This window comes from Seriola dumerili, unplaced genomic scaffold (assembly GCF_002260705.1).
Source record: "Seriola dumerili isolate Sdu_G_001 unplaced genomic scaffold, Sdu_1.0 BDQW01000002.1, whole genome shotgun sequence".
NCBI classification, from domain to species: Eukaryota; Metazoa; Chordata; class Actinopteri; order Carangiformes; family Carangidae; genus Seriola; species Seriola dumerili.
In genome coordinates this window covers 9380406-9403190 of record NW_019174257.1, presented here as the reverse complement: position 1 = coordinate 9403190, position 22785 = coordinate 9380406, and the positions used below count along the sequence as shown (strand labels likewise).

At 39.0% G+C, this 22785-nt stretch overlaps 1 protein-coding gene across 1 annotated transcript; it reads left to right on the top strand.

Annotated features, from left to right (window-relative positions):
* The first annotated feature begins 2244 nt into the window (after positions 1–2244).
* Positions 2245–18838, top strand: alg6 (ALG6, alpha-1,3-glucosyltransferase). Its single transcript, XM_022756256.1, has 14 exons — positions 2245–2412; positions 2680–2764; positions 3555–3644; positions 3784–3872; positions 4102–4184; positions 4769–4833; positions 5568–5753; positions 6730–6865; positions 10470–10555; positions 12142–12226; positions 12570–12640; positions 14473–14541; positions 16171–16363; positions 18641–18838. Exons 1-14 carry the CDS (start codon positions 2331–2333, stop codon positions 18836–18838), a joined length of 1518 nt encoding a protein of 505 aa, XP_022611977.1. The 5' UTR covers positions 2245–2330.
* Positions 18839–22785: the final 3947 nt, after the last annotated feature.

Sequence of the window (22785 nt, the reverse complement as noted above, 5' to 3'; positions counted from 1 at the left end):
CTACGGTTTGTCTTGTCACATTACTGTCATATCCAGCTGTACAATATCAATATTTCTTGTTCCCTGAGTGAATGAATTGCTTCATGATGTCATCCCATGTTGTCAAAACTCCACATTTGATGGGAAACCATATGACGATGGATGCAATTGCTTTTTTAGAGGAGTTCCTATTCCCCTTGTCCCATATCTGGTTGAGGACATTTCTTTTAGTGAAGGAGTTAACGTGTCACCTGTGACCTTTGAATCAGAGAGGGCATGTTGAGTGTCACTAAAAAAGACTGGATCACATCCCTCAAAATACATGTAAATGCATACTATAAATACTGCAGTATTTTCAAAAGAATTCACTGATGGTGCAATTAAGAGAATATCTGCAGTGAATTGGGTAGTGGTAGGACTTGTGTGACTCCATAAAGTAAATGCAGACTGTACTTTTAAGTAAATCATAGGATAATATGATGACGCACATGTCATTTTTCAACAGAAATGCTTCTTATTATAGCCTAGGTCTTTATTTGTCCTCATGTTCACTGTGAAACATGTGACAAAATAGCAGAAAAGATCAACTTTGACTCGCTGTAGCAAACGTGACTGAAGCTATGATAGACAACAATGGCATTGCAAGCAAGGCCCAGGCCTCCATAATAACTAGGTCATCCTCCACTACAAGCTATAGCCTTCTCCTGGGCGGGGATCACAGACAGTAAATGTAGGTACAGCAGTTACTGAATATTTAAAAAGGCATAGAGATGAAGCAATAAATGACAAAGTAAAGCTGGTGTGGCCAGGCATTAATAACTAATGGGTACTAGTGAGTTATAGGCTGCTGCCGTTGTAATGAAAGTGTCATTGCAAATCAGCAGTTGTCCGAGGTTATTATTATTTATGCATAATTGATGCCAGAACCACAAGGAACGCGTCTCACCCAACAAATCCCAACACCTTGGGAACAAAGACGATGGTGTCAACAGAAGAAAAGGTCACAGAGGAGAAAATGCCCCCAGGCTGAGATTTACATTGTGAGAAGAGGGCAAGGGGGGACTGTTATAACCACACATACATCTGTATACTGAAGGTTACAACAAACTAGTTACACATGAGACAACTGATTCTCTACTGCTCCTTACATGCAGTGGATGTTTGCTACACCATGGTTAGCTGCCACAAAATGGACAAATAGGTGACACATGTAGTTGCACTATAGGAATTGTGTGCTCCTAATATGTTTCTGTGGCTTAGATGTAAATATTTGTTAAATTATAGCATAGGTTTGCTTTTAAGAAATCATAAGTAGGCCTACATTTAATTCAAGGGACTTTCACTAAGTGCCAGATATAAAACTATACTTCTATTAGTTGCCCCTAATTTGCATAAAAGAAAGAGTTTTAGAACCCACAAAATCTTGCTATGCTGACAGTTAATATTAAGTAATGTTATTTTATATAATGTTAGATAACACCTTTGTATTTTCGAAAATGTTTCATACTTGCATTTATAACAGTTGCTATAACTTGTATTATCACTTTTAAATGTCTCAAAAATAATAGGCTAAATGTAGCCTGTGGAGTCAAAATGATTAGTTTTCATTATTGTTAAGCTTTGACTGACAGACAAGGGCTAGCTTTATGATATTAATATCATAACTGAAGGAACAAGAAATAGGAGAAATTTACTTGCTATAATGAAAGAAAGAAATTCTCCTGTCATTGATTCATTTATCCACTTTGGTTCACCGTCTGTATTATGTTATTAGCCTATTTTGTTATTATATTATTAAGCCTTTTCAGCAGTGGTATCAGGAAAACAAATGAAAGACACGTTGCAACTTATTACCTCAAGCTCAACAAGAAAATGTGATAATAATGAAGACATAGACATTTAATGATTCATGATATCAATCAATTTGTCTTAAATCTCAACTCAGAGGATGATACATTCCCTGTACCTGGGAAATTTAGCCTTTCCTTATTCGAGTTGCAACTATAAACAAAAACGGACGATGACTGCCAGTGATATAACCACACATCTGACGTCAGACTAAAAGTACTTCTATTTGTGTCTGCCATAGCACTGTTTGATTACGTTATTATTCTCGCCTCATCAATGGAGCGATTGTGCAGTGAAGGGACATTTTCCTTTTCTTCCAAATGCTCCCAAACGCCTCTCAACTGTCAGTGCCTACGTCAGCGTGTATTGACCAATGAGAAGGTGAAACGAAGCCTATATGGATGACGTATACAGGAAATGTAAACAGATTCCAAAACTGTCTCAATGAGCAGGTTTTTATCGTTTATTTTTCCTCCAAAAGCTCATTTCTACCGGTCAAAGTTATGCAAACTTGGAGTCTCGTATCCATTTGTGTTTTGCTGGGCGTTGTTGTGAGATGGGGAGTTTCGCTAAATTCTTATTCAGGTAGAAAGTTTGTGGAGCTTAATATTAACATGCTACATTCAGAGAATCACAACTGTCTTCCTTGCTACACTACGGTCTATTTCAGCGGAGCCTCGTTGATTTTATATAAACTACAAACATAAAGTTGGATGTTACTGTTAGCGGTTAGCATGCAGTCACATGCTTAAATAGCTGTCACTGTCTGTTGTTGTGTGTTTGTTGTCTTGCTGTCATTCACTGATGCAGTTTCTCATTCATGAAGCTAACAGCTGAATGATTTTTCTCCAGGGGCGGGGAAACCTCCCATGTTTGGCGACTATGAAGCTCAAAGGCACTGGCAAGAAGTGACCTACAACCTCCCTCTCCAGGAATGGTCAGTCTGAAGCTTCATTTGTGATTTACTGTTTTTAAAGGCTTGTGGTAAAATAGGGCAATTTTGCAATGACTGAACTAAATACACACAAGTGTACACTCACTTGGCAGTTTATTAGGTAAACTAAAACTAATGCAGTCTAATAAAACAGGTCCTCCCTTTATGATAGTTATAATGTAAAATTATCATATAGTTGAATCAACACCTGTCTAAAACAGTTTCAACAAAAACCAAACAATAATCTTTATGACGGTGGGATTTTTTAACTTGAGGACTGTTGTATTAGACTGCATACGTTTTGCCAGTGTACTTAATAAACAGGCAACTTAATCCAAGGTACTGTGCTCAGTATCTACTGTACTGAGGTACTTGTACTTCACTTGACCATTTTATTTTTATGCCATTTTATACGTCTACTCCACTACAGGAGAAATATTGTACTTTTTACTGCACTGCAATTAATTATTGGATAGCTCACTTACAAGTTACTTTACACATTGAGATTTTTGCATACAAAACATATAAAGTGCTTATAAAATATGATGCTTTGTTATAAATGAAACAAATAGACCTTAAATGATTAGTCAGCTAATCTAAAATTTGATTGATAAAAAATAATTTGATAACTATTTGGTTTTTAAGTTTGATGTGGGATCAAAAAGAACCAGAAGCAAAAAACACGTTAAAGGGATCTATGAGACTGCAATCCAGAATATTTACCTTGGACCTATGGAAGTCTGACACTTCCACAGTTTCAGAATAAATATATGTAATCTTTGTGCTCTTACAGGTACTTTAACACCACAGACAATGACTTGAACTACTGGGGTCTTGACTACCCTCCTCTTACTGCCTACCACAGCTGGATCTGTGCTTATATGTAAGTAATTTTTATTAGATTACAGTGGATAAATGTTCATTGAAAATTTGTATGTAGAAGGGTAATTTCAAGGTCGCAAGAGACTTTCCATGTAGTCAATATGAGTGTAACATACTTTGGTATCATCATTTTCCTGCAGAGCCAAGACCATAAACCCTGAATGGGTGGAACTCCACAGATCCAGAGGTTATGAAAGCCCAGCACACAAGTTATTCATGAGAGCTACAGGTACAGTAATTATAGGAAAATAAAGTGAAAAACATACACAATGTCTACTTCAAACTTAAAATAACAATAATTTCTTTACCTACAGTACTTCACTTACTGTGCAGTAATGGTACAAAAATGAATTAGATCTGCTTAGATGACACATGGCTGGATAGATACTTCAAATCTTAAGTGTGAAAATGAGTGTTAAAAAAACATATGATATCATATGGTTCTTTTTCTGTTCCAGTCCTGGTGGCAGATTTGTTGATATACATCCCTGCTGTGGTTTTATACTGTTTATACCTGACGGATGGATCCCCTAAGAAAAAGGTAACACACTTGCCTTTCATGACATCTAGAAGTTTTTTCAACTAAAGAGCCAATTGAGCGACATTTTCCTCTTAGTCTGGGAACCCACCCTTATTAAAACAGATTACAGCACTGGTCCACCAAATTGAGGAATTGTGAAGTCATTATTGCAACATGATATGATAATATGATGTTATTACATTTTCAGGAAGTAACTGCATTTCAGTGGGTCTTTATACATTCACAGTGCAATTAGTTTAGAGGGAAAATGTCTAATGTGTTGACAGTGTCTTACATTGTCAAACAGTTATTGTCTGAAAAAAGGCAGAACTTGAACAGGTTATCCCAGCTTGCATTGCCCTTTGTTCAATACATGGGAGGACAGACTCCTGGTACCTAACTAGGAATAAGAAAGTACTGTGAAGGAATCAGTGAATAAAGAAAAATATCTGACTTTGTTATGATCTCTCTTTGACGGATGAACCTTCGATGCATCATTGACTACCACTGCACCTATTGATCAGACTAATAATGAGTAGACTGTAATTAAATTTTAGTTATATTTGACTTCTGCCAACTTTTAAATGCTCTTTCTTTTTCTCCAGGTTTCAACTCTGTTCTGCTTCCTGCTCTACCCAGGACTAATTCTCATTGACTACGGCCATTTCCAGTATCCTTTATGTACAGGTGCATTTCTACTATTATTGTAGTAGGAATTGGTGACATTCTATGGAAAACTAATGTTCAATGCTGAAACCATTGGAAATACTTTCTCAGAATCTTTGTACAATGATGAGTTGAATTCAGTTGAAATTGTAATCTGGTGATGTAAGGATTAAAAATATTTTTAACAGCTTGAAAAATTTAATTTTACTCAGTTGTGTAACACTAAATTAGTGTCTTCTGAATATAAATATTAAAAGAAAAATCTAGGAGATTTTCTCATAATTTATGAAAGTGATTATTTGGCCCCACAGCAACATTATATAAGATTGTTTATAACTTCAAGATACTATATGTGTCATTTTTGCATTTTATGTATCTTTGTTTGTCACATAATGCTACTTTATTAGAGACTATATGGTGAGAAACAGTAGCTGACTTGAGACATAGTAATGTTATTTCATACATGTAGTACTGTAGCTTATCCCTCGGTCATATCAGGATAAAATGATATAACCTACAGAACATCTAGATGCAATAAAAAAGAGAGATTTACATTAACCATAAAAATGATGGTTCTTTGTTCCAGTGTTTCAAGCTGGACACTAAAGAAAATGATGAAAGAGTTTAACATGTCTAAACTGAACCGACCTCAGATCAGCTACTGTTTTCTAAAGTGCTTCTCCCATTACAACCACTAAAGAGACACTTTTAGTCCAGTATTGACCTTAATGGTATCAGGTACAATGGAGTCAGCCAGGGCTTTGCTCTGTGGGGGGTTCTGGCTCTGGGTCTGGGCTGGGATGTGTCGGGTTCCATGGCCTTCTCCCTGGCTCTCAACTACAAACAAATGGAACTGTACCACGCTCTGCCCTTCTTCTGCTATCTGCTGGGAAAGTGTGTCAAATTGGGTCTGATGGGAAGAGGGTAAGTCTATTTAATTGCTTATTTACTGTGTCCAGAGCAACTTGTAATCAACAAACTACAATTCCAAGAAGAATAAATTAACGAGAAACCAGTAGTATAGTGGTCAAAGGTCAAGCCATAGTGCACTGACAAAACACTGTGACCAAAGAAATTTAAGTATTCATTCTTGCAATCAGTGATGATTATACATCATATCTCAATAAAGTAAAGGCTGCTAAATAAACAGTTCTGGCAAACTCTGCCACTCCATGTTTTCCTCAGTCCAGGATCCCACTAGGAAACCTTAAAAAATCAAGAGCATAAAAATATAATTCTTCAACAGAGTATTCATTGGTTATATTGTTTTGTCACGCTCAATAGAAGTGTCAGCTGAGTGCTCAAATCAGATACACTATGTAATGTCAGTCTATAAGAGAGCAGTGTCCTCAGGAGAGCCACAGAATGACTGACGTAATCAGATTGGATGTTGTTACTAGTGTGTCCAGTGTCTTGTTTATCTAGTAACAATGTACCAAGGGCATTTAGTAGCAAATGGAGAGCTGGATTAGAAGAGCCGGGGGGAAGATATGTCCAGATGACACTCTCGCCATGCCCAAACTCCTCAGCTATGCCTGTGTGTGCAACTTAACCAGCAGCTTCACAGTTACAGCTGACAAGATATCCTGACCTACACTGAAGACTTTCAGCTGATGCATGGCTTTCACTACATTCCTCAGCACAAGGGTCAAACCCCAAATTTAGGACTTGCAGACAGTGTGTACTAATTCCTCGAGGAATCGCAGCAGACATAGACATGCTTAAACAACATTGCGAATGCCAACGTATGTCCTTTTGGAAATTATGGTGACAGAAACCATCAAAATATTGTTTCATAGTGTAAAAGTAAAAATACAACCTGTGTTTTCATTATTACGGTATATCTGACCCTTCTACTCTCAGAGGTAATGCATTTCTCTGTGTGACCCTTTTCATATAGGCTTTTCTTGTTGGTGAGAATTGCTGTAACAGTGTTGGTGACTTTTGCCCTCTGCTGGCTGCCCTTCCTGTCTGACCTCAACCAGGCCTTGCAGGTGGTTAGGAGGATCTTTCCCGTGGCTCGTGGTCTGTTTGAGGTACAGTAGAGTTTCTTAAATCAAAGCTTAACCTGAAAACAACTGAGAAACTTCATTTTCAAAAATAATATTTGTACTCTTGCCATACAGGCAATCTAAGAATAGCACTTTCCTTTACTCACAGTCCCAATATGTCATTTTAAGAAAGAAGTAGAAGAAGATAATGTCTCCTTACAGATCATGAATATAAAGGCTAACCAATGAGGGGCCGTACAGGTCACATATACATTTCCTGTTTCCGCTGCCCTTGAGGAAATTGGTTGGGGAAATTTCTAAAGACTTAATGAATAAATGTGACCCTAATTATACTGAACAAAGTATAACGGAAATCCTAATACTATAAGTAGAATAAAAAATGTTAGGCATTTTGGCATTCTTAATAAATCTAAGGAATATTTGTATGGCTTCCAAAATAAAATACCTGTAATCTTGTCTTTTGTTTTGTTACGAGCCAACAAAAACGCTGCTGCCTTTCTATTGCTCTGTTGGGTATCAGTAACTTCATATCTTCTTGATATCTGTTTGTGTCTGCATATGGGACAGTTCCTGAGTAAAAGTACAGTAGTATCGGCATCAAAATACCAAAAGTAAAATTACTCGTTATGCAGAATGGCTCATCTCAGAATAATGTTTATTATATTATTGAATTACAATTATTGACGCATTAAGTGTACATCATTTCAGTGTTGCAGCTGGTGGGGCTAATTTGAATGGCTTTATAGACTGCTGGATAGCTTGTGAATTCCCCCCAGGGATCAATAAGGTCTCAACCTATGATAATACATTAGAATTTATTTTTTTATTTATATTTTGGGAATTAATAATCGGAATATGCAAAGTCAAATACAGTCAAGTAAATGTAGTCAAGGTAAAAAGTACAATATTATAATATAAGTATCAGTATAATTTTTCTTGGTGATGGATTTATTGGTACTGTTGTAATTCTTGATTAACCCTGTTTGTGCGGGATCAGTCAAGGGTCACTGTTTTCTAGGAAGTGACATATTTCCAAGAAGTTAACTCCCTCAATTCATGGGGATTTGAACAATTTACAGCACAAGGCTGTGACCACTTCCTTTATGAAAGTCAGCCACAACCTGCATAGCACTCCTCGTGCCTTACACGTTGTTCCATACACTCAGCATGATGAGCACCCTTTCCACCCCTCCAGTGCTTAGCCAGTCGGAAATGGATACCCTGCAGGATCAAAGAAAACAGTGGAATAAAATGGTGAAAGGTCAGGAGATCATATTCACTCTATCTCTGGGAGGTGTTGGGGTTCAGGACGTACAGTAGGAGGATATAGATAAATCTAACTAATTTATGGCTGGGGTATTTTCAGCACTTCATAGCACTGCCATGTACTAGCAATGTGGACTGATGAGTTGGGCCAACTCTACACTTCCAGGCGTATCAGAGCAGATCTGACAACTGTTGCCTACCAGTGACCACTTTGGAAAGCGTATAAGTTCGTTAGACCGTGTTATAGTGCACACACAGATTTATATGCTGTGGTCACTCAGTCAGAGCCTCTGTGAGGAAAGGAGCGACAGGAATATGATATTAATTAACAAGGAAAGCAATAGCGAACAGTGAGAAAGAGACCTGAAACATTTCCACAGTCGGCAGCATTAAAAGCTGTCACGGAAGAAGCAGAGGTAAAGTAACTGTGTGTGTTTGTGTGCTTGAATGTGTGACTGATAGCTCAGAGGCCAAGGTTTGCAGTTCTCATTTCTAAAACCCTCTAACCCCCTTCATGTCTCAGTCCCCGAGGTGGCACCCACCACAAGGTGTCATGGATGTGAGAAGTAATTGAAAATTCTACCAGGGGAGCGGATGGCAGCGTGCACTGCGGCAGTATTTGTTCAACGAAATGATGCAAACATAATACACAGGGTGTGAGAGACACTATACTCCCCTGTGACGACAGCATGAGAGGCTGCTGGGGCGAGTTGTCCTGAACTAATTGTGAAATTGTGCACGTAAGCAGAAGCTTTGGACAAGGGGACAGGGGTGAGAAGGGGTGGTGGGGAAGAAGAGGGCTGGTGACTGGTGGTCCTGGCGGCTTCTGGGAGGGAGCAGTTGTAAGTTTACCCACTGAGCTGCATTCTGACGTCTCACGTTGCTTGTCTGCTCACAAAAATGGCACCAAATGCTTCTCCCTGTGAAATTCCATGGTAGCTTATAGGTGAAGGAGCCGCACTGCTTTTGCCCCCCTTACATTTGCTGATGGGTACCCCCCTTGTTCATGTGTTGCCTTCAGGCGGTGTCCAGGAAAATTCCCGTAGTGGTTATTTGGAGCCAGGAGGCAAAGAGGGAAGAGAGAGGGAAGGGGTTGAGACAACACAACACTGGACGACCCAGTGCTGCTGACTAGGCTGCCATTAAGATCCACACAGCTGTGCTGTGAGCAGCTGTAGCACAGAAGAGAGAGCGGAGGCCAGAAATAGGCTTTCTAGACAGGGCCACACTGAGAAACCATCATCACAGTGGACTCATAAAGCTGATCTAGGCAAGCTGTCTCTATGTTGTGTGATATCATGGTGCACAGTGGCGGCTCAGGCCTCAATATCATCTGATCCCTGCACAACTGCTTAAGCACTTAAATCAACTGAATCGCACCGCAAGCCCCTCCTCATCTGATCTCACAGCTTAAAAACCGCAAGTACTTTTAGGCTGACATTAAAGTTGTAACATACCTTCTATGTCATTCACAACTATACAGATCTGATTTTCCAGATTATTCATAAAAACAATATGAACTGACACAGTCTAACAAGACAGAAAGTTCTGATGTTTTCATTAATTGAAATGTATCTGCATCTGTTTTGATAACAGGCTGACTGATTGTTTTATTCACTTTAATCAAGCAAAAATATCAAATATTCTCTGACTTTATCTTCCCAAAAGTGAGAAATTGCTGCTTTTCTTCATCTTACATTATTGTAAATTTGATCTCTTTGAGTTTTGAACTGTTGGTCGGACAAAACGAGTAATTTACATAGACATGAGTTTGTGCTCTGGGAAACTACTTTCTTTGATTTCATAAACAAAGCAATTCTTGATTAATCAAGAAAATAACTGGCAGATCATTATTGCTAGATGTAGCTCTAGTTTTCAGTAAATATAATTTCAATACTTTTTTTTTTTTTGCTCAAAAACTTAATATATTTAATTATATACTGAATAATTCAACATATTGGCCTTATGTTTTTTTTAGCAGTGCTCTGTGGTTGGTCTGTATCTGCTGCTTATGCAGAAACTACTCCGGTTTGACACTTGACCTTGTGTCCCCAAGTTTACAAATAAGTCCCATGCTTTTTCTGACAAGGGAGGAAAATTTATGATGGAGGGTTACATACAAATGCCCCCCTGGAATGCCCCGAAGAATTTTTATTGCACTTTCAGTAGAGAAATAATTACTTAAAGCAACGTATTTGCTTTCTCTTCAAAATTAACTTTTGAATTGAATTTTTCAAGCCATGTAAATTCACCAGACCACATTTTATGTGTGTTTTTGTGTTTGTGTGTTTGGTTTGTGTGTGTGTGTGTGTGTGTGTGTGTGTGTGTGTGTGTGTGTGTGTGTGTGTGTGTGTGTGTGCAGGATAAGGTGGCAAATACATGGTGCAGCTTGAACCTCCTGATAAAGATCAGATCCATTCTGCCCAGTCAGTCTCAGCTCTACCTCAGGTAATCCCTCTATCTATCAAGTAAGCTTTCCACTTTGTTCCCCCCTATCTGTCATTGTTTTTTGTTCTTTCTTTCACTGTGTTGTCTATCGTTCTTCTCTTTACTCCTCTTGTCTCTTTGTTTTCACTCCTTTCATTTCCTGGGAAAGCAGAGCTTGCCCAAGGGAATGAAGACTGTGATCCAGCGGAGTGGAAATAAGATCATCCCTTAAGGAAACATCTTGTGAGGAACTTCTGAACATAAAGTCACAGCTGTTTTTGGAAATGTGATGACAAGAGGTTGAATTGCCCAAGGAACTACTAAAGCATGTGTCATGTTCAGAATAATACGCAGAGTAAATCAAACCGATAACAAGATTTTCTTTTCAAAAATATCATGATGGATTATGTGATTTATTGTGTAATATTATAAAGTGGATGAGAATTGAGTGAGGCAAATAAATGGTGCTATACGAGGGGAGAGCACGTAGAAAGCATGAAGCACTGGACTCGTACCATTTAACCTTCAGTATCTGTACCCGCCGGCCCACAGTGCATCCCAGGAAGTCTTTGGATATGATACGTTATTTTGACCAAAAGCTGAAGACCTGTGCAATCACAGTGAGGGAAATGGTCAATGCAGCAGTTGTGTCATGGAGGAGCCCGCTTAAGTAACCCGGCCCGCTAAATTTAGGAGTCCTATGTTCGCAGCATGGACACGTTTTCTGCCAGACTGTTAAGTCCAGGGATCAAGTTGGACTTCTTTGACTGTTGTGCATTTCAAACAAATGAAAAACACTCTTGTCTTTTTGGCACAGGCATTGGATTGCTAAATGCTCTGGTGTGGGTGTACTGTGTACATAGAATGAATCAGCTGTGAAAAGTGATCCATGTCCTTCCGGACCACAAAACCCTGCCCTACACATAACATGCACATAACACTGTGGCCTCCATACACACTAAATACCCACTGACTGGACTTTTATTACTGCTATCTATCTTTCTGTCTCTTTATCTCGCTATTTCTATCTATCACTGTTCACATAATGCTCTCTATCACATCTACAAACGGTCGTACAAACACATTGTTGCCCTCACACCTTGAACTAACTCCCTGCCCGACCTCTCGGCACATTTATACACATTCACACTGACACATAGTCAGTCTCTTCCGGTGCCGCTGCCCCCAGCAGGTGACAATCGAAGGGTTAAACTAATGCCTGGTAACCCCCAGACACGGCCAGTATTCGGTCAATTCCCTCATAGCTGGGGTCTTAGTCGCAGAGCAGGCGGCGTCTAAAAAAGAACAAGATTATCTCGTGCCACTGACACTGAAATGAATCTTGCCTTGTTGTTTGTGAGTGTTTTGTCCTTTTGGCAAAATAGTAGACTGATTTTTAGTTATATGGTCATTATATTTTTTTTTTAATTTATATTATATTCCTCGAAACGTATTTTATGCTCCACAAGTCCTCTGCATTATATTCTCTTTCTACTGTACCACTACATCCTCTCCCACTGGAGTTTTTCAGATTTTTTGTGCACCTAACTGTTGTTGACAGTGCTGAAGAGAGATAATCTGAACGCTTGTGTGAATTGTTTTTCCAGTTTTGCCTGCACTCTCCTGGCAGTCCTACCTTCCTCTATCAGGCTTCTGACAAAGCCCACCTTCTGGCAGTTTAAACTGGCCTTGGTGAGTGTTTTTGGCATGGATTACCCCAACCTGTCTACTGTAACTGATTTCAAAACAAATGCACTGAACCTCCTTTCATAGAGAGACAAGGTCTGTTTTTCAACTAATAACACATAATATATTTAATTTAATCATTGTAATTTATTTGAGACCTTTTTGCATTTCACTCACTTTTCTAACACAGTATCAAATATATATGATATTATAATGTGAAGATTATTAATGCCTGTGTTCATACACTATTTTTTTCCTTTCATTGTTTTTATTGAAAAGTATTCTATCAAGTATTATTGTTCAGTAACAGTGGTAGTTGTTATATTGATTATCTCATTGCCACTTTTAGGTCAATTCGTCTCTGGCATTTTTCCTGTTCTCCTATCAAGTCCACGAGAAGTCCATCCTTTTGGCTGCCTTGTAAGTACAGAGAAGCTAACTGTAACTTCTTGAGGTTTTGTCTCACTGGATCACATGTAACAGCAGGGACGGTAACAAATGTAAATGGTACTTTCTCTGTCTCGCACTGATCTCTCAAATATTCATGAGTATAGATTTAATTTCTACTCACAAAGGAGCCATTCGCCTCGTCCCCACCACAAATCTTAAGTTATGTCTTGCACATTGATAATAAGTTGAGTACATGTGCACTTTGTTAAAGTGACGTCATTCTCCTGCTGTACTCCCAGAGTTGCAGGGGAACAATCTATTTAAGTACAGACTTGCTAACTGAGAGGTTATTCACCTCTGTCATCACTCTGTGCCGCACAGACACAAAAGCAGCCCTCACAGCTTCCGTTGTCATCATATGTGTCAGAGTTGGGTCATATTTAACAGACTAAATGCATTACTTGCACATGTGAGTTTAAGATGTGCATGTGTGTGGTTCATTACCATTTACCTCCATATGTATAAAGCTGTGGCGGCTGTAGGTAGAGAGAGAAGCCTGGGATAGATTTGACAGCGAGGGATTTGGTTCCTAGATCTGGGCTCATCTATTAATCTAGATTAGGGTAGATTGTTGCTTTATTAACTATTGAGTTATATCTCCCACCTGTCCCCCGCAATCAATCAGTAATGCATGTCCAGGGATTAGGAAAGAATGGCAGGCGGCAGCTCGGGGCGTTGTTTGCGCAGGATCAATTATTGGGCTGTAACAGGATCGCCAAAGAGCACTGGCTGTAATTATGGGCTCGGGGACCGGTGGAAAGTGCCCCCCTCGGAGCAGAGTGTACAACTAGCACCGTCACAGGCAACCAGGTTCAGTTAACAACGGACTACCACACAGAACCACGCCATTCAAAAATACATTTATAAACATTTGGAGATCTTCATTTTGAAATGGAACACTTAGGTCAAATAAAAGTTGGATTTTGAGCCACTTTTCAGGAGGTTTTACAGCATCAAACATGCCAATGCAGATAGAGTAAATAAAAATAATAATAATAATAATAATGATAAACCTTATTTATATAGCACCTTTCATACACAGGATGTGTCAAAGTGCTTTGACAAATATAAATATATAAATAAGAGAAAGGGAGTTAAAACAGGGAAATCATTAAAAAACAGGGAAAACATTTAAGACAAAACATTTAAAAAAAAAATAAAAAACATAAAAACTCTAAGAGCTATTTAAAAATGTCCACTGAGTCAACTACTCTAATATTTTTTGGTAGGGTGTTCCACAGTTTAGGTGCATAGTGGGTGAAGGCCCCTTCCTCAGTTTTATTTTGGGGGACATTTGGAACATTTAGAAGCCCTGCTGTAGATGATCTAAGGGCTCGTGGAGGGACATAAATTGACAGACAATCAGTGATGTAAGAGGGTGCCAATCCCTTAAGAGCTTTGTATACAAGTAAAAGGACTTTAAAATCAATTCTAAAACATACAGGGAGCCAATGTAGTGTAGCCAGTACAGGAGTAATATGCTCTCTCCTCCTTGTTTTTGTTAAAGGTCTAGCAGGGGAGTTCTGAATTAGCTGTAGTTTCTCCATTCTCATAAAAAGGCATACACTGATGTAAAATAATTCGGTACAACAAATGCTGACTGCCTTGTGAACAACTGTCAATAATTGTTTCACGTGGCTGTCCCATTTGGTTAATAGCTTAAATATTATACACGCATGACATCAGCCCACATCCAGCTTCAGCCTAACATGGACTCACTCACTGTCTTGCTGTAAAATAATATTTAATGGTACTGCAGAGTGTGTTCAATAGCAACTACATCCAACTTTGATCTTTCCTAGGCCCGTCTGCCTCCTGCTGAATGACCTGCCCCTGATGGTAATTTGGTTCCTGCAGGCATCATCATTCAGGTAAGACTATGTGGAGGGAAGGAGGGAAAACTGTGGACACGGACAGTGGATGAATAAAAGCTGTAGACATGTTTTAATCCTTGTTTATATCAGAGGTCCAAGAGCTTTTTGGTGCAGAATCTAAACGAGAATTTAATTTTCTTGTTTGCGATCCATGATCATTAAAACATTTTGTCTTGTTGCTACCATAACCTCAACTTTTGTTCAAGCTGTTACTAGGTGTTTTCTTTCCTTTCAATATAGGAGAGTATTGTAAAACACAAAGGTCCTTCCTTGGTTGACATTGCCAATAATGTCTGCTCAAACAAGGACTTGTTTTTAGATTTGTGATGGCTTTCAGCTAAACAGCAGCAGCAGGATTTCAGCACCTTTGCTGTAGTCACCTCTTGTCTTTAAAAAAAAAAAAAAAGAGATATTTTTAGCTTGAAGGAAGATAAGCCTGGTAGTATAATTCAGACAAGATCAAAATAAACAGTGAATTTTAAAGTTAAGATAGAAAAGGACTGGCTAAGTTGCCACATAGTACATAACTACAATGCCCATGTTATCCCTTCCTGTCTCACACTCTATTCTGTCCCTCGCTGCTACTGATAACTATCAAATGAAAAACACCATAGAAATAATCCTAAAAATCCAAGTGGATCTACGATGTGGGTTGAACTAAGGACCATGAATGGAAAAGACAAGTAGTGCTGCAAATGCTCCATCTAACTTTCACCAGCTGTTGTTAAATTCTTCCGGCAGCACTAATTGTTGTGTGTGTGGTTTAGTATAAGGATATCTGGGGATTACATGGCATAGTCTGCATGCCTGCCGTCTAAGTGTGCGTTGTGTAGGGACAGGAGGTCATTCTGTAGCTGTTTCCCAGTACAGTCTGACTTGGACACATTATCTGCATCCTCCACAGACTCGGCCATTTAAAAAAAAAAAAATACATCTTTTGTTTGCATAATTGGCTGAATTGGAGCTCAACCATAGCAATTTTAAGAGGGCAGAATGCAGCCAGTCTGTTTAAATTGAAGAAGTATGTATTTCTAAAATGTTTAACATTTATCTTCTGAATGGAGCTTTATTGTTGGAGTAAAAATCAGAATGAGTGGTTTGTTGTGAGCGGATTGGTTTTCATAAGGTTGGGTGATGTGCGATTTACTATGAGTCAACTGTTGTTCTTGTCTATGTCCCTCTGCTAAACTAAGATAAGCTTGGCATGAATGTCAGAGCCATCTCTCCCCAGGGGAGATGAAGCTTGTTCAGGCCTGTTGAGTAAAGGCAACACGATTTACTGTTGCCCTTCTCTCAACATGACACTGAACTTAATGATGTACTGTTGGACGTTTATGAAAATCTATTGCATGTGTGCCATCAATCAGCAGTGGAATATAAATGATTTCTGTCAGTGTATGTCCTTAACACTCACTATTGTGCCATATATATTAAAGTTGTACAAGTGTGTCTCAAAGCTCCAGCTACACTTTGCATTCAAAAGTGGAAATGACATCTGCAGTGGCTACATCTGTATGTGATTCTTGCATCTTTTTGGGTCATTGTGCTTTGCTCAAGACAAAGACATCAGCAAAAATGCTACAACTCTAAACTGTAAATTGTTCTTGTTGTTGTCCCTCTGTGCAGCATGCTGCCACTGTTTCTGAAGGATGGTCTGCTGGTGCCCTATGTTGTGACCTCACTGGCCTTCCTCTTCTTCAGCATCTATCTCCTGTCTGCACTGGAGCACAGCTCAGAGGAAGAGCTGAGACTGGGTGCCTACCATAAGCTGCTCTTCTGCCTACCCAAAATGGACCTGGCGTGTATAGTGAGATGGAAGGTCAGTGTTTAAGCCATGGTGCAATGACTAACAGTACAGGAGCCACTCCAGAATCCTGCACATAGGCATGTTTTACTTGCCTCAGATAAAGACACATGCTGAGTGACTAACTGATGCATTTGTAATACGAAGGGTGGTGATTTCAAGATCCCAGGTGGCCTGTACTTTGAAAGTGGCACTAGACCTAAATTGCAACTGTGTGAGAAGATATACCCAACTGTATAAATAAAGATCATGTGCCACTGTAAGCTGTGTAAGCTGTCCAGGGATGAAAGCCACTGCCAGCCAAAGAATTATTTATCACTTATTTAAGTTTCCACAGTGTCTGAAGTGGCTGCAACGCCAGCCCCTTAGCGACAGGGGCACCGATAGGGTGTCAGAGATTAAGAGAAGGTGTCTTTTTATAGCGCATGTCATTAACACAGGTTTGCCTAGATATATTTATTTACACAAGCAGCATAAATAGCGAGCCCCGATGATGGCGATAAGGTTTCATGGGTTTGGGCTGGCGAAGGCGGGTGTGGGCATGAGGTGGTTCCTCCATCTTACTCACTGACTTATCTCTGGGTCATAAAGCCCAAATAGACACACGAATGATCTCACTTTCACTAGCACCTCTGTTTGTAACGCTGTGACAAAATAAAATATAAAAAGTGGCTTTACAGACCAAAAAATTCAAATCACTGTTCTGTAATATGATATTTCAAGCCTCAGTCTTTTCTTTATGGCAACGCTCAAATGACCAATTTGATGTCCACCATTCAGCAATAAATATTCAAAGTGATTTGAGAGCTCTTTTGAATTAAATCATTTATTGGTTTGATATTATAGTTGCGATTAAAATTAAGGAAAACGCCAACAGTTTGCTCATAGCCTGAGGTGCCCAGTCTTTTCATCATTTCACTAGGAGAAGTTCCTGATAGAGAATATAAATTTATCATCATCAAAATCACTTCAGCAAAGAGTTTTCTACATTAACAACTGTGAACGGTCTCTTTTGTTGAGAGCAGGCACGAGCTTATCAGTCATGCTCTGTTGGGGCTCTCACAAGTAAATTAACATAATGGCATCCAGCTTTGAGTTATGTCTCTTTATAGCAACTTTACAAAAAAAACAAACAAAAAAAAAAACACAGCTTCTAATTGTATTCCTCAGTGGAGAGAGTTTGCTCTTTTGTCATGATGATGGCATTCTTGAGATCTCCTGCCTTTATACATTTGTATGCAAAAGTTTAGGCACCACAGGACCAATGACATATTTTGTTGATTTTTGATGTGAAAAGAAGAGAATAAAACCTTTCAGCCAGCTGACATTAAACATGAGCCTTTCTTCACATGTTAATATGCACTGTTAGTTAAAAAAAATTGCAAAAAAAACAACAACTAAAAAACTAAAAATAGCAACAGCAGGCCATCTGCATCCAGAATTCGTGATATTTAGTGGAATCCATTCTTCCCTCTATCTGTGCAGTGTTTCCTGTGCCACTGGCTGCCACACAACCCCAAAGCAGAATATTTACACCCCCATGCTGAACTGTTGGCAAGGTGCTCTTTTCATCAAAGGCTGCTCTGTAGGCATCAGTTAGCTTCAATTTCAGATCCCAGTCGGTTGCTTAGAGGAGCCCATGGTTGTTGAGTGTTAGAAGGTTTGAGGAGTCAGAATTTATCAGCTGTGGAAATGTCATCAGCTGACAGTCCCTAATGACAATTCTTGACCTGCCATATAAGTCCTAATGAGTCAGTTAAGGCCTAACGATTTAATGAAGTTCTGAGTGTCAATGGGTGCCTTAACTTTTGCACATGCCACAACTGCTGTTTTTTACTATTTTTTAAGGTCCTGAAATAAAAAAGTAGCAACGCTTTAACATTTGAAGAAAGGCTGGTTTTTAATGTCTGTTTGCTGCAGTGGTTGTATTTACTGATTTTTCACTTCAGAAATCAGCCAAATAGGTTTTGTTTGTCTTTTCGCAGGTGCCCAAACTTTTGCATACAACTGTGTGAGCTCATGTTATGAAGTTGCAAGGTCACAAGATGACAACCTTGTAGAGATTATCCACAAATGAAGACTGTAAGATGCAGTTGAATGATCTGGAAAAAGCGAATAAGAAGATCTTAAGCTAAGGTTATTTTGTTAAGCTATGTGATGTTTCGACTCTTGTTTTATGTAGCTCTGAAGTAGAACCTGAGCAATTATTAATTTTCTTGTTAACTAATTTTACATGATCCTGTGGCTTTGTTCTTATTTGAATCAGATAACCTCTCTCTCTCTCTCTTACAGTTCTACATCAGTGTTGCAGCCATGGCTGGTTTGAGCATTGCGAGTGTAGTTCTGGTCCCGCCGCCACATCTACCTGACTTGTTTCCTGTGTTGGTGTCAACCACTGCTTGCCTGCACTTCCTGGGGACATTTATATATTTCAACATTGTCCAGTTCAGCGGGCCACCCAGCAGAAAGAGCCAGAAGAAGAACAACTGAATGAACTCATTTTGCTTCAGGAAAGCCAGTGTTACACTTTGGGGTATATCTCCTCTTAACATGCATGAAGCCTTTCACTCGCTCCATCATGTTCCAAATACAAATAGCACAAGTGCTTATTAAGGCATTGTGCTGGCTAGAAAATTTACTGTACTACAAAATGCCGATTCAGAGAAGCTGTGACATCAAGTGAAAGGAAAGGGTACTGGTATTTTTGGACCAACTAATTTTGTGAAATTATAAAATGAATAAAACGTCACTCAAGTTAGCTTTTACTCAAAGTATTTCTTAATTAACCACATGAACTAGTTCATGTGGTTAATTAATACCTCCATTCTTGAATTATTTTTGTTTGGACCATTGCTACTGGGCTATTTCGGCCATTTGGCGACATCACAAGTAAACATGCAGTAGACGAGCAATGTACAGCCCACACATTTGACTTCTGATAGCTCAGTGTCTGTAAGCTCAAGCTACAGGAGATGGCCACAATAATAGGAACACCTGCTGTAATGTTATGTTAAGACCTTGTCGGAGAGGTGCCGATTTAATTTTTTGATAATGCTTAAAGCCATAGTGGTGGTGTTAGATTTAATGATATTGTAAGGTGTTCAAGTTATTTTGTCCACCCCCAGTACCTCCCTTGGGGATTGTGATTAAACTCACAAATGATGGGACTGTACTCAGGTCTATTAGTAATAGTTGTTCATTATCTATTCATGTGGAATGTTTTTTTTACGGTTTTCTACTGTATATTTTTATCCATCATTGAAGTTATTTTGTACAAAGTTAGTTTTTGTGAAAATAAATAAAAATTCTCAATGATCTAAAGTGAAAATCAGTTTTATTGCCACATTGTTAAATGGTTTGATTTGGAGCAGCTTCATATAAACTGTCTACATTAACCAAGTAGTCTTCTAAATCACCCCCTAACAGTCTAGCAGAGACAGAGCCAATAATTGGATAGAAATTATATCTTTCAAAGCTTTTACTCAACATCATTAAATATTAATTACAAGTCCTGGATACTGCAGGGGTCCTGTACAAAAGACCTGCACATTTAAAACAAAACCAGTGACAGGAGAGGCCTTAAAAAGAGACGATGGAAGGTGACATATCTGAACATAATGCTATAAAGTTGAAATACCACAGAAAAAGGTACAAGCAATTTCTTTCTCCAATCTCTGAGCGAGTTAATGACAGGCATAAAAAAATCCATTACAACTATAAATGTTATCAGGTCAGTGAGGGTTGCCTGTGCATCTGAGGCTCTGGGCCAGTAGCCACTAATGGGCCATAGGGACAAATAGGACCCTAAGATCTGAGTTAACTGGCACTACAATGGGACATGAACACAAGGGGCCAATCAGAGGTGGTGTGAAAGCCATTGGTTTGCTCTTTTATATCACATGTTTATATAACATAAGGCCAATTCATTTATAAAGATGAGGGAAAATGAGAATTTACCTTAGCCCACTTCTGAAATGGGAGTTAGTAATAAAATGCAGGTAAACAATAAATATAGCTGAAGTAAAAGATTTAAAAAAAAATTAACACATTAAAAACTACAATTTATGGTCTGTTTTATAAGAATTAAATAGTGCTTCCCTCTCTTACATTTTTTTAATAGAATATCTGTGGATTTTTTACCTTTGGTTGGAAAAAACAAGCAATTTAAAGACAACAGTTTGGGCTCTTGGTACTTGTAATGGACATGTCTTACTTTTCTTTACATTTTAAAGACTAAACAAGTAACTGATTAATTAAAAGAAATAATAATCCAAAGACTAATTGCTATTCAATACAATCATTTGTTGCAGATCAGAAGTTAAATATATTGTATATAAACTCATACAAACCTATATATAAACCTGATAAACAAGGGGAAAACACTGGTGTATGTGACATCATATTCCCCGTCACAAACAGTAAAGCCACAAAATGTAATACTCATTGAAGCATCAAACTGCTTTGTCTGGCTGTGTTAACACTGCTTTGTAGAAACTGATTTGAGACGGATTAGGTTTGCGAGCCTTTTCCTATTTCAAACCACAGTGAAAATACGACCTCTGTCACTACTTCGCTTCTGACTACTTATCCACGGTGCACATCCCCTTTCTGTGACTCTAAACCTTGGACTACAGGCAGGCTCAGTGAGTCGATACTGTACCCCAAGAGCTAAAACTCTGTGCTAATGGAAGACAATGAAAATCTCTCTAAGGGACCACACATTACTACTACACATTATTACTTGTGTTTTAGATCCCAACCTATAGTTTTGTGTATGTAAGATGTGGATGTATTATTGTAATAGGAGTGGGGAGTAGGAGGACTAGTATTAAAAACACTATGCATCCCTCTATCACCCTCCTAGGGGGATTGTATCAAAACATTAGTTTTGTTTATGGGCATACTGGCTTTGTCCTTCACGTGGCCTCTAAGGGTGATAAAGTGAGAGTTACACGATCCACCTTAGGCAGAAATAGGAAATGTTGCTGTGAACACCAGCTGTTGCTTAGGTCGACTCGGGCAGCGAGAGGCCTCGGCCTTCCCAGGCGCTGCCAAATAAAGAGACTACTGTGTTGTGTAAGACAGTTTGCACCCCCACCTTTACTTTTCAAAAGGTGTTAAACTGCACAGGTGGGGAGGATTGCATAGTTTTAGCCATACAGGGGATGAAGGTTGCCATCTGAAAGAACATTATTTGCACAGCGTTGCAGCATTGTGGTTAATGTAGAATCAACATTTGTCAGCTGCCAGAGGCAGAGGCTCCGGAGGGTAGACGGGGTCTAACATGTCAGAGGATTCGCTCCTACCGTTTCACACACTTCTCTCGCAAATGAATGACGGCTTCCAAGACATCTCAGCCTCACAACTGACAGCACAGATTCCACATTCATCTCCTGCCTTATCTCCATGGGATCATACGCACAAGAAGTGAAGAGCAATTCCATTAGCTGTCAACAGCCGAGATGCCTCGCTAACAAAAACCTGGGGAATATGGGAGAGGAAAACATGATTGTAACCCCACTGGCACCCAGTGATATTACACACACCACAGTCACTGTCAAGATTGAATATTCACAAAGAAGTGCGTTAACAGGAGGCATATTTTCTATAAACCATGGGTATCTGTTTACAAACCAGCTATGGATTTATGTCACTCTTTAAACTTCATCTGTAATTAGTTCAAATTCTAAAAATTAGAATTGAATTAGATTATTGCACCTCAGCCCATAATGGACCTTGCAAGAGCTGCCCATGTTCACAGGACCTAAAAAGATAAATGATGAAACCTACAGTCAAGCGTTTATGTATCCCTAAAAGAGATTCCTACCAAAAACGAATGCCTACTGCCTAAGTGGTAAGAAAACATTTGAAGCAAATACAGAGACAAGTAGTCTTAAGAACTATATAACTGGTAGAGAAGTCGTTAACTGTTAACTACAATCTTTAAAAAAAAAATCCCCAGGATTATGCACTTTAATAATGCTAATAAGTGTTTTCACCCAACCCTCAACTATATTTTGTTATGAAAAAAGTACTTATTTGCTGCTATGTTAACATTTCAAAGAAACCTGGAGGTATATTTTTTTTGTTCCCTGAGATGAAATGCAATGACATTCGGTAAATCAGAAATCACGTCTGAAAAGACTGCATACTCTGCAACCCACGGTGTCGATCGAAGGCCACCTGCTTCAGTTGGACCAATACAGCCTAATATACAACTCCCCCCTTTAATTGCAACTGTGTGGTCAATCAGAAAGCATAAAACTCCCGGTGGGTAGGTGGCATCTGTCTGTGAGCTCTCCTACGATTGATGTGCCAGACTCTGGGAGCTGCCTGGGCCGGCATCCCACAACCTGCGACACAGCCCCATCACTTTTATGACATCTTAAGGAATCTTCTTTTTAATACAGCCCATTACTGCTGACATACAAATCTTC

Bases quoted from the DNA above. Each gene is read 5' to 3' on its own strand.
- alg6 (XM_022756256.1), top strand. From the start codon at position 2,331: ATGCAAACTTGGAGTCTCGTATCCATTTGTGTTTTGCTGGGCGTTGTT. The intron at 10,556-12,141 runs GTAATCCCTCTA...TTGTTTTTCCAG, and splicing joins CAGTCTCAGCTCTACCTCAG to TTTTGCCTGCACTCTCCTGG. The intron at 16,364-18,640 runs GTCAGTGTTTAA...TCTCTCTTACAG, and splicing joins CGTGTATAGTGAGATGGAAG to TTCTACATCAGTGTTGCAGC.